Consider the following 15,853-nt stretch of genomic DNA (forward strand, 5'->3'; position numbering starts at 1 on the left):
ACCTGGTGGAGCTTCCCCTCTTTGAGGGGCAGTGCGAGGGGAGGGCAGCAGGAAGAGCAAGTGGGGGCCCCACCTCTCACGGGCCCAATGTCCTCCAGCCTGGTACCTACTATGTGCTTTGCCTTCCCTGCTCCCAGGGCTCCTGGCAGGCGCTGACGAGGTGAAGGTGGTGAGCTCGTTGACAGTGACTGCGTACTCGACAAACAGAAAGGATTAGTATCGTCGCACAATAGTTATCCAGCTACTATTCTAGATAAGATGGTAAAATAGTCAGAACTTTCCCACGCGAGGTCCTCCTCCGCGGGCTCGCCTTATGACAAGGAGCAGCCGCCCCTGACGTAGACAGATGTGCTGAGCCCCTGCGGTCGAGCATTCCGAAGCGGAAATAGTGGCCAGGTCAGCTCAATCCCTCTGGGCACTCCATCTGGGCGACCTCCAATCCCACCTCATCCCCCCTGCTGGAACTGGGCGCCCCCATCCCACTCGGTACCCCCAGCACCACTCATGCTCCACTCCCCAGCCTGTGCCACACACAAGAGACAACAGAAGAGTGTGGGAAAGGCACTGTCTGTATCCCCAAGTCCCTAGCGCTGCCAGGCCACAGTCAGGCCTTCCCCTGCGCACCCTAGCTCAGCCCAGTTCGACTTTCTCCCATAAAATCCTAAGTTGGATCCCCATCAGGGGAAAAAACTAGAAGGAAAAAACAGGTGAAAAAAATGCCACACCTTAGCTGGGCAGAAAAGTCCCTGCAAACGTTTATGCTCTCGGATCCTTCCTCTGTCCTCTCTACATTTCTAAGGACTTTTCTGCTCTTGTTACCTGTTGGAAGGCTCTGCAAAGGTCATAATTTTGTGGCAGAAAGGGAAACTCGGTGTGCAGTTGACCTGCAACCCTTCCGTTCCAGCCCGGACACATCCTTTGCCACCATCCCACCCCGGGTGGACAGAGAGAAGGCACAACTGACTGGTCCGCCCAGTTCCCACCAAATCAAAGAAAACCTGGCCCCATGGAGCCAGGACGAGCCGAGCAGGGGCCCGGCCCGGCGTGCCACCCCCTAGTACAGGTGGTAGGCCCAGTAGGCGATGTTGAACACCAGAAAGGCAAGAGGGAAGAGGACGCGGGAGCACTTGTCGACCCTGGGGATGTACCTAGGGAGAAAGAGCTTGGCGGAGAAACTATCCTTGAAGGAGCACTTGGGGCTGGGGGGGCCGCTGTCGTCAGACTCGGAATTACTGCCCTTGTCGTCATCGAAGCCCAGGAAGTCCTCGGGAAGGCTGCAGGTGGCTTCGACCACGCGCTCGAACTCCTTCTCCAGGTCGCTGTAGCCGCTCTCCATTCTGACGTCGTCGGGCAGGCCGCGCATATCTTCCAGGCTGGCGCGGATCTCCTCCAGGTCGAGGCTGGGCCTGCGCGCGCGCCTCTGGCCAGACGTGAGCGGATGCCTTGCTCTGGGGCCGCGGGCCTCCTCTAAGCCAGACTCCTCTGGCTCGCAGGTCTCGGCGTGGCTGTGGGCCTCGGAACGGTTGAGGATTTCGGCAGGAACGATGGCGTCGTCATTCTCGACTGCCCTGGTGCGAAGGCTGTGGCTGGGCAGGGCCTGCTCGGAAGCGGAAGGGAGCTTGCTCAGGCTGCCTTCAGTGGCCAGCCAGGACTGGTCTGAGAGAGAGGACAGTGAGCTGAGGCTTTCAGCGGTGGCCAGTGGGGCCTGCTTCAGGATGGACTCCAAAGAGCGGAGGCTTTCTGGGCTGGCCAGGCCGGTCTCCGCAGGTCTGAAGGGAGAAGAGTCATTGTCATCTTCGATGCTGACCTCGTCCCTCAAGGAGACGATGGACAGCTTCATGACGTCAGCCTGGTCATACCTTGAGTGAACAATCACTTCTGGGGAGCGCGGGGGGCGGGGGCTGTCCTCCAGCGCAAGGACATGGCTGCCGGCCTCCCGCACGCACATCTCTATCTCCTCCTCCTCCTGCTGCGGGCATCTCTGGCGTGCCAGGGGCTGAGAATAGGACCAAGATGCTGTGAACACGCGGGGAGTGCGCGGGGGCTGCCAAGTCTGCCTCCCGGGGCCGCCGTGTCTGCAGTGCCCCACGAGGGACACAGGCAAGGCCTCCCGTGGCAGGCGGGGCTGGGCGCTGCTCGCTAATGCACTGCCAGCGTGGTGCGGAGCTGGAAGAGCAAAGGAACGAGGGGGCCGCCAGTGTTCTCCTTTCAGCCTCCTTCTCTCCCCCGCCCCCCGGCTCCGTCGCCTGCCCCCGAAAGGGTCATCTGGAGTGTGTGTGTGTGTGTGTGTGTGTGTGTGTGTGTCGAGGATTAAAGGAAATGGCAAGTGGGAAAGGATGCAGTGCTCGGTTTAGGCTCGGGGTCACTGGGGGCCAGTGGCGTGAGCCAAGCCAACCTGCGCCACGGCTTCCTGGTAGCGGTAGCGGGCCATGACTCTGCGCGCGCGCCTTTGGCGCCTGTACTGGCGGTGGCTCTCTCTCAGGCTGTAGAAGAGATAGTTGATGTAGACATACTCCAGCAAGGACAGGAACACGAAGAAGAAGCAGACGACCATGTAGATGTCGATGGCCTTGATACAGCAGACTTGAGGGAGCTTACTCCGCAGATGAGAGTTGATCGCGTTCAGGATGAGCATTGAAGTCAGGCCTGTAGACGACATGGCACAGGGTAAGCCTCCCCCAGCGGCTGAACTTGGCAAGTCATCAGGCCTGTGTCCCACTGGAAAGCCCTCAGCCAAAGGCCTGCACTGCAGCGCTCTCTTTACGCTCCCTCCCCCAGCAACTTCCTGTGGCTCTTGGGATCACATCTGAAACGACCTCCTGCTCCTCGGATGATCTCTCAGCAGCTGATATGCCCCGCCCCGCTCGGCCTTCTCCAGCATAGGCGTTCCGTAGCGCTCGATGCCATCACATCCCTCGAAAGGTTTGGGGAGCCCTAAAACACTACGCAAAGTAAAGCTCCAGTCCATCACGCACTGCTGAGAGGGCTGCTGGATCAGCCCTAAAGATGAGGAAGGAGAAGCCAGGCCTGGAAGTGGGACACCCTGGCATTCCCCAGGGTGGGGATGGATGGCCAGGGAGCTGGTCTCTATGCCCCTCTCTGGAGCTGGTCAAAAACCTCCTACACTGCACGAAGCTCCTCTGTGTGCTCACACCTTGCCCAGGTACCCCTCCCAGACCCTAGGCCTTTCTTCTGAGTAAGATGACCAAGTTCTTCCCTGGGACGGGCCCAAGCCTACCAATCGTCACCCTGGCTGCAGAGGATTCGTAGTTCATCCAAAACGCTATCCAAGAGGCGATGGTGGTGAGCACGGTGGGCCAGTAGATCTGCAGGAGGAAGCTGGTGATCTCCCTCCGGACCAGGAACTTCAGGATCAGGCGCATGTAAGAACCTGGCAAGGAGGCAAATGGGCATCAGGCTGGCAGGGCTGAGGGACCTTCCAGAGGGACACGTACAGGACACAGGAGGGGAGGTTTGGGCAGTTGAGTGTCTAACACTCCAGCTGTGGCCTTTGCGGCCCTGACCCCATCTGCTTGCCCGAACGCCGTGAGCACGCGGCAGCCGCCCGCGCGCGGGGCAGGTCTTCTCTCCCGCCGCCCTTCCTCACGTGCGCGTGCTCGCCAACAACAGCTGTCGCAGGGAGCGACGTGCCATACTGCACAGCTGGAAGCAGGTGGAGGCTGAGAGCCCTGGCCAGGTGCTGCCACGCCCGTGTCCTCCGGCCGAGGACCACCCCTGGCCTTGACCCGGGGGCAGGAAAGGTGTCCAGACCAGCAGGGACAGGGAAGGGGACAGCAGAGTGCAGAGGTCAAGGGCGGAGGTCGGCAGGAGGGGAGCGGGGAAGAAGAGACAGAGCCAGCGGATGCGGGGCCGCTCGCACCTGTGTAGAACAGCACCTCCTTGTTCATCATCGACTTCCCCAGGAAGCTGAACTGCGGGATGCGCAGCCGCTCGGTGCCCCGGATGGCTTTGCCGTTGCCCTCCCAGTAGAGTATGATGTCGTCGAGCGTGTAGCCGTCTGCAAGGGGACAGAGACAGCAGTTTCCAGATTGTGAGCCAGAGCAGTGTGTGGACACCAAAGGATGGGGGTGGCCTGAGTCTGGGGAGGGGGCGCCTTCCTGTGTAGCTGTGTCTGAGCAAGGGTGAGAAGACCGGTCACTGCGGGCTTTCCCCGGGCGGAGGGAAGCACAGCGAGGGGCGCTCCTGCCTACCAGCTCACGCACAAGCCCCCAGCCCCCAGCCACCTTCTCTGGACGTCTATGGAGGACAGAGAAGCGGGGAGGAAGCACACAGGGCAGCTCAGCCTTCCCTCTCACTGTCAAGTCTGCTGGGTTCCCGGTGCCCCCACCACAGGCAGGGCGGGCCCCCGGAGACAGCTGAGTCACGTACAGCTTTCCACCTCCAGCTTGCAGGTCTGCGTGTCCAGGGGGAATTTCTGCAGGTCCAGGGCGCAAGCGGCTGTGGTGGTGAGTCTGCGAAGAAGGAGGAAAAGGAAGGGAAGGGCACGTGAAACCTGTGCCCATGGAACTGCCACGGGGGCCAGGGGAGACTCCCCAGGGGCTCCCAGCTAGCACCGCCTGCTGCCCAAGCTGCAGCTGGACCCTCCCTCCGGCTAGTCCTGTCCTCCTTCTCTTCCCTTCCTGCTCCCCTCCTCCCCGACTCCTCCCTTCTAGAGGACAGGTGAGTTGCCTTGTGTAGAAAGAAGGGGGCACTTGTATGTGACAAAGAAACCACGAGAGCTGGCAGGATTTAAGCCAGAGAGATCTGGAAAGCACTGGGCTTCTCTGTGTGCCCCTTACAGTGCCTTTACGGGCCACTGAGTGGGGAGCAGGAGGCCTGCTGGGTGGGCCCCAGGCTCCCGGGGCAGGGCACTTGCCGGATGCCGTAGCGGACCGTTCCGTCCGGGTGAAGCTGGAACACGCGGTTCTCCACGGTGGAGTCGTGCACGTAGGCGTCCTTGCTGTTCAGAAAGTAGCAGTCCGGGACCCACAACTTCTCAAACATTCGATAGTCCAGGGTCAGGTTCAGGTTGGTCTCATAGTAGGCTAAACGTGGATCTTTCCAGGTCTGATGGAAAAACATTGTGATTGTGTAGTCCTGGGGAGAGAAAAGGTGGAGGCCAGACGTCAGGGAGGTGGTCCAGGGCCCGTGTGCTGAGAGTGTGTGTGCACAAGGGCTTGCAGAATAAATCTGAGAGCTAGGGCAGTAATGACACGCACGAAAGAATGGTCACGTTAAGAATAATACGATGCACCTCATGGAATTAAAATCTAGGCTAAGAAACAGAACCCGACCCATAGCCTTCAAGCTGTCAGGTGGCCCTTCCACAATATATCCCCCACGCCTCTCAGAAGGAAGCACTGCGTTCGATTTTCATGATAATAACTCCCTTGTTGCTGTTTTTTTAATTTACAAATGTATTTCTAGAAAACTTACTGCTTAGTAGGCCCTATATTTTTAAATCTTTTCCGCCCCCAAATAATCATAGTGTGATTGTAGTGGCTTCTCTCACTCAGCATTACGCCCCGGCGGCTGCAGTCGTGGCGTGGCAGCCCTAGCTACGCGCCGGGTGTGTCATCGTGACATCCCCTTCACACAAAATCATGGTGAGACTAAAACCAAGATTCGAAGATCCCAGCTCACGCCCCTGCCCAGAGCCCAGAGCGGGTGAGCGGCCCCAGGCCTCCCCCTCCCCACCCCCCCAAGCCTGTCTGCCCTGACTGCCAGCCCCGCAGGCTGCTGAGCACAGGCTGGGTGCCCTGTGCTCTCACTTTGCATTTTGTCGTTCCATGTTTCTCTGCTCCTTGATTTTCTTCACAAAAATGAAGTTCCTGTTCAAATCTTCTCATCCTTTTTTATTGTTTTAAAAATATTTTTCTTAATTCACAGGAATTATGTATGTTTTCAATGCCAGCCCTTTGTGCTGCAAATATCTTACTCCACTGGGGGTTTTGTTTTGCAAAACAGGAGTCCCAGAAGGTTTGACTTACAGAATTTTAAGATAGTTTAAATAAGTCACCTGCATTTATTTTATGATTCGCGTCTTTTTAAAGAAATCCTTCCCCATGCAAAGCCTCCAAGCCCTAGCGCTTCTCCGCAGGGCTCTGCGGCGGGTTAGAACCCTGCCCCTTGCCCCGCCCCGCCCCGACCCGGCGGCCACACTCACCATGGTCACCTCCGAGATCTTCTCGATGCTGGAGACATACATGGAGATCCCCACGGGCAGGGGGGCACCTGCAACACAGGGCGACGCTTTCACGTCCGGGCTAGGCCGCAGGTGGCTTCCGGAGCCAGACTGCCTGGTGTGGACCCCATTTGGACGGTGACTGTGTGGCCTCGCGGAACCTACCTCCGCTTCCTGACCGAGTGGAGTCGGCGCGCGCACCGCAGGGGGGGACGAAGCAGGAGGCAGTGGACCTTTCCAGAGAGTCCCGTGACTCCAATGGAAGCGCAACGAGCCCAAGGGTGGAAGAGAAGCTCTGCCGTGTGTATGCAGATGTGTGCGGCCAAATGGCGGCAGTGCACACGTGTGTACAGGAGCATGTTCACATGTAGGAGTCAATAGTGTTTACTTGTGGGTGAATGTGTCAGTGTATGTGTTGGTGCATGTGAGCATGTCTGTAGGTGAGCAACTCTGCGTGACTGTGCCGTATGGAGTAAATGCTTGAGTGTGACTGAAGGCATGTTGCCCCGGGGAGTGAGTGTGTGACTATGTGAGTGCATGCGAGCCTACCAGCATGCCAGCAACGACAAACCTGGGCACTTGTGCCTTTACGTGTGAGCATGTGTGTAGGTGAGCATGTTTAGCTGGGATTTGTGTGCTCACACCTGAATGTGTGCATGAGCGTGCACACGTGCTCGTGTACACTGCATGTGGGTGAATGTGAGCACGTAGAAGTGAGCATGTGTGTTGGCGAGCCCATCTGCAAGTGGGTTTGTGAGTGTGTCTTTATAAGTAAATACGTTCCTCTGTGTTTTCGCTCCTGTGAGCATGCTTGTAAGTGTCTCCGTGTGTGCACAGGAGTGGAAGTGAGCATGTGTGTGCATTCATATTTAAATGTTAACTGTTGAAATGTTTTTGCGGGAGTGAATGTGTAAGTATGTCTGCACATATGGGTGTGTCAACATGGAAGTGTGAGTGCATGCACGTGTTCATGTGTGCCAGTGAATGTGTGATCACACTTCTGTGAATGTGTGCATGTACTGGAGCGTATTGTGTGGGAGTGACTCTGTGGGCCATCTGTGTGCACCTATTAATGTGTCAGTGCATTTGTGAGCATGCATGTCTGTGAATCAATGGCTGATCATCCTTGTGTGTGTAAAGTTGTGTTTACATGAGTATGTCTGTGTTAAGTGAATGTTTCTGTGTTCATGTTCATGAGGTGTGTGAGTCCGTGTGCAAACATGTGAATGTGCATGACAGAATATGTAAGTGTGAGCCTGTCAGTGCAGGAGTCAACTTCCTTGCATGTGAATCAATGTGTGTGTGTAAGAGTGAACATCAAGAATGTAAGCAAACCTGAGCTTGTGGCTGTGTGTGTGTGTGCACGCATGTGAGCATGTGCACTTGTGAACATGTTTGTGCCTGTGGCCTTCTCATGTGTAAGGAATGACAGTGATAAGGGGTCAGACTTATACTCTCACACTTATCATTAGTAACAAACCTGTCACTTGTAATTGTATGTAAGCATGTGCGTGTGTCTGAGTGAGCACATGGCCGTGACCACGTATGACTAATTGAATGTGTGTCTGTGTGCGACTGAATGTGAACATGTCTGTGGGTGAGTGGGTGTGAGTGTGTGAGTGCACTGTGCAAGTGCATGTGTGACCATGTTGATGTGCTAGTTTTGCCATGAGCATGTGGTACGTCAGGGTGTCATTGTGCAGAGGTGAGTCAGTGTGAGTGTGGCGATGGGTCTTTGTGCATGTGAAAGTCAATGTGTGTTAATGAGTGACTATGTTCATTGGTGAACATGTTGGTGTGAGTTGGTAAATATGCAGAAATGTTCATGCAGATGAGTACATGAGTGCACCTGTGAACACAACATACTATTTGTGCAAACATGTTAACTTGCACGTGTGAGCATGTACATGCCAGCACACACATCAGTGTGAGTGAATGTGAGTTACTTGTGTGTGAACGGATGCCTGAGCACACTCATGCGTGCATTTGTATATGTTCATGTGTATGAGCAGGTGTGAATGTGGATCTATATACGTGAGTAAATTTGTGTTTGCAAATGTGAACATTTTTTGTGCAAGTAAGTGAATGTGTCAGCACGTGTGTTTGAGCATATGTGGGATGTGAATAAATATGTGAGGGTGTGTGAGTGTGTTTGTGTGTGATATGTGAGCATGTGTGTGTGTATGTGACTATGTACGTGCATAGGTGTGGAGGTGGAGTGTGTGAGTGTGCTCGTGTCAGTGTGTGCACGAGGGTGTGTGCACGTGGGCTGCGAGCGACTCTTGCGGGTCCTGGCGTCGGCGCGGCGCGGCCGAGCCCGAGGAAGAGGAGACCAAGGGAGGCGTGAGGGCGCCCCCGTGGCGGGGGGCTGGGTGGGCCAAGTCCTCGGGGACCTGCCGTGGGCGGCACGGGTCGGGTCCCGTTTCTCTGGCGGCAAAGGGGCATCTTGGCTCAATGCCCCCGCTCCTCCTGCTCCTTCTCCCCCGCGCCCTGCTCTGGGCAAGGAAGTCAGGAGGCTCCCTTGGGCACCCCGTCGCAGCGGGGCAGGGGCCTGCGGGCATGTACGCCTCCGCTTCAGCACCCACAGACCCGGGACTGTGACTCTGTCTAGCGGGGGACTTCCTGGGAGTCCTGGGTGCCCCCCCCCAGCGTCTCCTGGCTAAAGCTCGGGGTCTTGAGTCGCGCTTCCCTGCCGAGTCCATCTGCTGTCCCTCCAAATCGGGGCATCTCTCCCGAGGCCCTGGTCCGCATGCCTGGCTTAAGGACCCCCCCCCCAACCTAGGCATAGGGTGGAAACAAATCCAAGTTAGCTGGGAGCCTGCTGGGGAGGTGCCCTGGGGGCCAGTCGCCCCTGACAATGCCCAGAGAGCTGCGGGTGCTCTAGGACCGCCCCCACCCCGCGCCCCGTGGCTCTGCAAAGGGGAGGCTGCGTTTGTTCCACTTAAAATGGCTGTTGGTCACTTTCTGCCGAGAAGCCTGAGGATGAGGCAAGGTGCCCCTTGCCAACAGTGCTTGGCACAAAGGATCCAAAATGCAGCATCAGGCGGTGGGGTGCTGGCTGGGGTGCTGGCTGCGCCCTAACGCTGAATTCCCCCAGCTGCCGTGCTGGCCACAGCTTCCCAGCCCCAGGCACGCCCCCTCGCATCCTGGCTGCTCCTTCAGCCCTGACGCTCTGGGTGGGAGCAACGCAGCAGCAAAGGGCACTGACCAAGTGCCCGCCTCCGAAGTTTGAGCCCAGGGTGGTCACCTTGGTTTTCAAGGTGGCTCCCTGGGTGCAGCACAGCGCCTGCTAGGGGTGTCTTCCCCCACCACCCCCACCCCAGCCCTCGCCTTGGGCGGTTCCGGGAGCGCAGACCTCTAGCCCCAGCGCCAGTTAAGCCTTTCAGGGCTACTGCTGCCCCCTGCAGAGGGCGCTGGCTGACTGAGCCAGCCTCACCGCTAAGCTGGTCCCCATTTCCCTCGGGGTGGGGGTGGGGGGAGCAGCCCTCTCGGGTACCTCCTGCTATCTGTCCGTGCTCCAGGTTTTCTGGGTGTCCCTGGCCCAAGAGTGCTACTGTTCAGTGCGGTCAGGGGACTGTCCTGTCCGTGGCCCAGGCCAGCCACTCTTCCCCACAGAGGGGAGGCAGAAATTTCAGGGGAAACCGGTGTGGGCCACCTGGAGGTCTTTGCTGCCGTGTCCAGTCATTTCTCATCTCTGGGCTTGAGACTGGAGAGCGAGTCCCGGGGTGGCTTTTACGTGGCAGCTGAATCAAGCCTTCAGAAGGGGACCCCTGGGCTCATCAGGTCAGCTGACTGCAGCAGCCTGAAGGGCCTGAACTAGGTGGGAGGTGGAGGCTTGGGGAGCAGGGCAGAGGGGGAGAGTGCCTGGGGCCACGTGGGTGAGGCGAATTAGGCAGAGCAGGCCCTGCTCTTGGTTTGGACCCTGCCATGGACACACTGTGCTCTGAAGTGGGGGACATGCGCCCCCACAGATGGGGCAGGAACTTGAACGGTGCATTTGGTCTTCGACACCCATTTCTGTAATTTAGCGCCCCTGTGGCTACCCCAGGGCGAGTGCTTCAGGGGTGTGTGTGTATGCGCGCGCGAGCACGTGCACAAGGTCTGTGGCATAAGAGGGCAGAGAGTGAGAGAGAAATGCCAGGGGCAGAGCAAAAGGTCTGGGGAGTGGGAGGCTGGGAGTGCGCCCTTGCTGGAGTCTGCAGGGTCAGGAAGTGGGTGTGGAAGGGGCTGGCCCGTGGCTCCTGGGGGTGGGGGCATCACTGTTCAGCTCCCTGGGCGGGGTCGGCGCACAAAGCCTCTGGTGTCTGCGGGTCTTACCTCCAAAATTAGGTCTCAGACGGATGTCATATTTCGACAGTACCCTGTCCAAAATCTTGTGAACCACAGTTTGATTGGCACAATTTTTGCTGAAACAGAGAAGCCATGGGTAAATGCTGGTCGTCAGTACATGCCATGTCGCTTCTTGGAGGAGAAATAACAAAGAACACCGCAGGCGTCAACTCGCCAGGCCGTCCCTGCTCCTGCACACAGGCAGACATGCACAGTCATACGTGTCTCCGTCTCTCCCTGCCCTCCCTCCCCGCGGTGAGTCAGCCAGAAGGGCCGCAGTGACGCACATTCCTTTTCCCCTCCCCGCTGCTTTGATCCAGGGTGTGGGGCACAAAGATTGGATCCTAGTTACTAGGCAGGATGGGGGGGCAAAGGAAGGCGTGGGCAGGTAGCAGAGTCCCCAGATAAATAAATGGCTGATTTCAACCCCATGAAGAGCCCCCCTCTTGGCACCTGTGGGCCTTACAGGTTGCGGGGTGTCTTCCCTTTGGGGTGCCTGAGTCCCAGGGGAGGCCACTCTCTAGCCCCCTTGCCCTCAGGCGCCCAGCAAGGCTCCCGTGTCTCCAGCTCCTCAGCGCTCCCTCCTGGGCTGGGACTGGGCACTTTGTTGTCACGTCTGTGTGAGCCTTGCTTTCGCACCCGGCTGTTTTACAGACTCGGCATATGGCTTGTGACGCAGACAGAAAGGCTGTGCACACAGCGGAGGTTTATGACCCTCGCCCAAACAAAGTCATTTCAGGTTCTTGGGGGGAAGGTCTGTCTTCCCAAACACACAAACGCACATGTGCCCGAGCAGCACCTGTCTGGCGAAGCGTGTGCTTCCAGCCTGGAGGTGTCTTGAGTCAAGGCAAGTGGACCCAGCTCAGTTCTGCCGAGAGCTGCTCTTTCCAGAAGTCTCTCATGTGCACACGCCATTCACGTCAGCAATGTGTAGCGGGGCTTTCCCCCTCAAAATGGGAGCTTGGGAGGGAGCCAAGCCGTGGCATGGCCGTGATGCTGAGGGTCTTTCACGCACTGCCCAAAGCCTGTCAGCCCCTGCAAGTGCGTGAGCGTGCGTGTGCGTGTGTGTTCACTGGGGCGGCCTGACATGTCGGGTTGAGGCCATTTCTGGACCCTCGCCCATCATCCCCCCTTTCCCCTGAATATCTGTTCATTGCTGGGTCGCCCTTTACAAACATCATTCCCAGTTATGTTTCACGACGAGATCTCACCACCCCGCATTCCGAAGTGTGAACACAAAGTATTCCCGAGCGAAAGGCACGTATTCCCGCGCGTGTGCGACCACACATCGTCCATCTGACCGCGCCCGGGCTCGGGGCGCCATCAACGCACATTTCTGCGTGACCCGCGCAGCGGCCGCCTGGGGGCTCAGCGTCTCCAGATGCGGCGACCCCAGAAACCAAAGGCGGAGCCCGCGGGACCGCCCAGAGTCTCCCCGGGCCGGCACTGCGCGCACCCACGGCGCGCACCCACCGCGAGCCGCGCCGCACCGCCCGCTCCCGGGGCCGCTGGGCCCGCGCCCTCTCTGCGGCAGCGCCCGAGCCGCTCACCTCGCAGCACACACGCGCGTGAACACACACGCAGGCGCCGCAGGGACGGGCGCGAGCTGCACTCAAACAGGTGTCTCCACCGTCCGGCTCGGGGATGCCCATCGCCCGAGGCTCCCGCCCGAGCCCACAGGTGCCCGGGGGGCCGTCCCGGGGGAGCTGCCCGCGCCTCCGTCCCGGGGAGGCGGCGGACCCCGGGCTGCGGCTGGGCTCGGGCGCACGCGGGCGCCCGCAGGCTCCGCAGTAACAGGTGCGCCGAGGCGCGCGCTCCCTCCCCGCGCCGTCCGCACCCGCGCCGCCACCTCCCCGCGCCCCGGCCGGCCGGGCCCCGAGTCCCCGCACCCGCCCGCTCCGTCCACGCGGCCCTTACCAGTGGAAGAGGTTCAGGACGACTTCGGGCACGCGGGACGCGAGCCCCAGGTGGAAGTGGTGGGAGGGCGGGGGGTCGTCGCCCTCGGCCAGCCAGGTCCTGATGAGCAGCAGGAACACCGCGGCTCGCAGCATCCCTCGGGCGCCCATGGCCACGGCGCCGGGGCGAGGGCGCGGGAGCAGGGCGCTGCGGCGGGCGGCAGGGACGGGGTCGCGGCGAGTCGCCGCCGAGGGGAGCGCGGTCGGGACGCCGGGGTACGGGGCGCGGGGAGCGCGGAGATCGGAGCGGCGCGCAGAGCCGGGAAGCCGCCGTCCCCAGTAGCGCAGCCTGACCCGGCGCCTCCGCTCGCGCGGCCGCCGCGAGGTGCGCTCCGTCTGCGGCCGCTCCCGGGGGCGACTGGGCAGCGAGCGGGGCGCGCGGCCGGCTCCGCCCACTCCGACGGCAGCGGCGGCCGGACCAATCCGGCAGGTGCCAGGAGCCGCACAAAAAGGGGCGCGCGCGGGCCCGCGCCCGCGCCCGCCCCCGGCCCCCGCCCCCTCTGGCCTCCGGGGCGCTTCCCGACGCGGACACGCGCGGACGGCGGGCGGGGCCGCTGCGGGCAACAGCGGAGCCGGTGGGTCCAGCGCCCCGCTCTGCGGAAATGCAAAAATGTGTTTCGCCCGGAGCCCGGAGCCGTGCGCCCCAGAGTTTGTTCTGTGTTTGCTCGCTCCTTCCCGTGTGTGCTGAAGGGGGTGTGGGGATCGGACACCCCTGGCTGAATCTGCCTTCTGAAACATCTGGACACATGTGGGGATCCTTCCCAAACCCTTCACCCTCCAGTCACCCCCAGTGCCCAGCCTCGGGACGGAGTGGCAGTGGTGCGGGATCGCCAGTGGGTTTCATATCAGAGCTCAGGCAGTAGCGGGGGTGTCTCTCCCTGAGGACGGGGGTTGGATTCCAGGAGCCCCAGAGGTGTGTAAACATACGCCTTTCCTAGAGAGCTCTTGGCCCAAGTCTGGGTCCCCAGGACCCAGCTCACGAACCTACAAGGGTTCCCCAACTGCGGTCACACTGAGCTCCCAGGCAGGCAGCCCTGGAGGGTTCTGGACTGGCCGCGGGAAGGAAGGGAATCAGTGGACTGGCCACCGAGCAGCCATGGCCGCGGCCCCGCCAGGCGGAGACGACCTCCTCCTTTCCTCTACCCCAGCAGAGCTGTCCGGGACAGAAAGATCTCAGAGGATCAGGAAATCGCTCTGCTCCGTCCCCCAGCTCTCCCCCGCTCGGCTCCACGACTGGCAAGTTGAGAGCGGGGTCTCGCAGAGCTCCGAGGCCAGGAGGGCGGTCGGCAGCGCCCGGTCCCATTCGGCAGGCGCGGGCCCCTCCAGACGGGCGGTGGCGAAAGGGCTGCGGTGCAAGGGCCTTTCCTCTCGCGCTCGGTGAACGCCGCAGTCCCGGGAAAGCCAGCGCGCTCCCTCCCCCTCTGTGTTCCGGGGAATCCTTCCGAGCTCAGGCTTTAGCTGCCCGGTGGACCGAGCGCTTCCCGCAGCGGAGGACACAGTATTCCATCCCTGCCTTTTCACTCATTTTAGGCCAAACTTTTGAAAAATTGTGTCTCAGCTGCCCGGCTTCTTTTCACCTGCCCTCACCTTCCTTCCCCCGCCCCCTCCCGCCCGGCTCTGTGGCAGATGCTCTTGTTCCCACGTGGGTGCAGAAATAAACCCGGGTGGAGGACCCCTAGGCCCCTGACCCCGGCAGCGCGGCCGGTCCAGCCCACCCTCTTGCCGCTAGCTCTGCCTCCGTCGTCCGTGGTGGCCAGGGCGTCCCCGCAGAGACAATCCTTGCTGAATGAACCCGTGAGGGTCATTTCCAGGCCATGCTGTCCAACCACTGGGCTTGGAATATGGGGAAACTGAGGATGCAGACGAGGAAACTGGATTGGCCCAAGGTCACATAACACTACCAGCCCGGTCTGGAATCCTCTTTCAGATTTGCCTGCTTCCAGAACCGCAGGCGTCTGGGTGTCATTCATCTTCTGAAGTTCAGGCAACGGCCAGCAGGTGGCAGTAGGTTTATTGAGATGGCGGGTGCTGGGTGCTGGGTGCTGGGAGCTCCGCACGCCACTGGCGGGAGTCGGGCCCTCGTTTTCCAGGGAAAACAAGCCTGAAGCTGGGAGTTTTATTCCTCCGTGCTGCTGCTGAATTCATAGCCAGGTCTTACGTCCCTTGGGCCCCCCTCCTGCTTCTGCTTCCCCTACAGGTAATGCTTGGTCAAACTCACAAGCCAAATATCCCCCAAAGGAACGAGAACTACAAGCATGCCCCTACTTGAGCCTTCCTGGGCCGTTGTCTAGATCATTTACTCCAACATCCCGAACCACCCCGATTGAGTGGACTCAACCCGCGTAGCCAGCCATGGTGTCGGGGAGAGCGCAGATCCGCTGTGCTCTGAAGCCAGGCAGGGCACAGGACACTGAGGCTCCGCTTCGCGGCAAGTGCAGGGCAAATCTGCAGTGAGCAAAGACTAACAGGAGTAAGACACCAGGCAGAACCCAAGACCCTAACCTCAACAGCCGTACACACGGAGCGCACGACAAGGAAAAGAGGCAGGGACAAGAGCGGTGGGCCCCAACGTCCAAACCAAGGAATCTGGCGTCTGTCTCCTTTAGTCAATGGAAGCTTCAAAAGGTTTGTGCAAGGAATGAGTCACCTGGAGCAGTGTCTTGGATGCATTCCTGGTTCTGTTGCAAGGCAGGGCCTAGGAGGAAGAGAGCAAGGATAATGAGCGCTGCTCCAACGGTGCCACGTTCCTTTGCTGGCAACGACCCCCTGGGTGGCCTGGACTGTGTGTCCCAGCAGGGACGACTTATTAAACTGGATGAAGCAGAGGCAGAGGTTATCTTCATGAAGAGCTAAAAGCAGCGAGGCTCATCTACAGATTCAATTGAACCCCCATCAAACTTCCAGTGGCATTTTTCTCACAGAAATAGAAAAAAAAAATGCTCACAAAATCCCTAGGGAAACACGAAAGACACCAAATAGCAAAAACAATCCTGAGAAGGAAGAACAAGGCCGGAGGCATCACACTTCCTGATTTCAAACTATGTTGTCAAGCTGTAATCATTGTAACAGTGTAATAGTGGCATAAAAATAGACAATATAGACCAAGGGAGCAGAATTGAGAGCCCAGAAGAAACCACCCCCCTCATATGGCCAGCTCTTTGATGAGGGTGCCCCAAAGACTCAGCAGGAGGAGAGTCTCTCAGCCACGGCTGCTGTGAGAACAGGGTGACCAGTGCGGAAATGGAATTACACGCCACCTTACACTGCTCACAAAAATTAACTTAAAATTGATTAAAGACTTACGTGGAAGCTCTGAAACTGTAAAAACACTAGAAGAAAGCATGGGGGAAAGCTACTTGACACTGAGTTTGGCAATGATTTTTTG

At 59.2% G+C, this 15,853-nt stretch overlaps 1 protein-coding gene across 1 annotated transcript; it reads right to left on the reverse strand.

The window, feature by feature from the left end:
• Positions 1–1,054: 1,054 nt before the first annotated feature.
• On the reverse strand, positions 1,055–12,579 carry GABRQ (gamma-aminobutyric acid type A receptor subunit theta). The gene is made up of 9 exons (XM_037512781.1): positions 12,431–12,579; positions 10,502–10,590; positions 6,167–6,234; positions 4,877–5,097; positions 4,390–4,472; positions 3,881–4,018; positions 3,239–3,391; positions 2,387–2,646; positions 1,055–1,807 (listed from the first exon to the last, which is right to left on the reverse strand). Exons 1-9 carry the CDS (start codon positions 12,577–12,579, stop codon positions 1,055–1,057), a joined length of 1,914 nt encoding a protein of 637 aa, XP_037368678.1.
• Positions 12,580–15,853: the final 3,274 nt, after the last annotated feature.

The sequence above is a fragment of the Talpa occidentalis genome, unplaced genomic scaffold, assembly GCF_014898055.3.
Source record: "Talpa occidentalis isolate TD23 unplaced genomic scaffold, MPIMG_talOcc4v2.1 talOcc4.15, whole genome shotgun sequence".
Classification (NCBI taxonomy): Eukaryota; Metazoa; Chordata; class Mammalia; order Eulipotyphla; family Talpidae; genus Talpa; species Talpa occidentalis.

What these genes read in the sequence shown, in the direction of transcription:
- GABRQ (XM_037512781.1), bottom strand. Translation starts at nt 12,579, where the DNA reads ATGGGCGCCCGAGGGATGCTGCGAGCCGCGGTGTTCCTGCTGCTCATC. An exon ending in CAAGCTGGAGGTGGAAAGCT is followed by an intron (nt 4,019 to 4,389) that starts GTACGTGACTCA and finishes GTCCCCTTGCAG; the next exon opens with ACGGCTACACGCTCGACGAC. An exon ending in CCGTGGCGCAGGTTGGCTTG is followed by an intron (nt 1,808 to 2,386) that starts GCTCACGCCACT and finishes TTGAGGGACGAG; the next exon opens with GTCAGCATCGAAGATGACAA.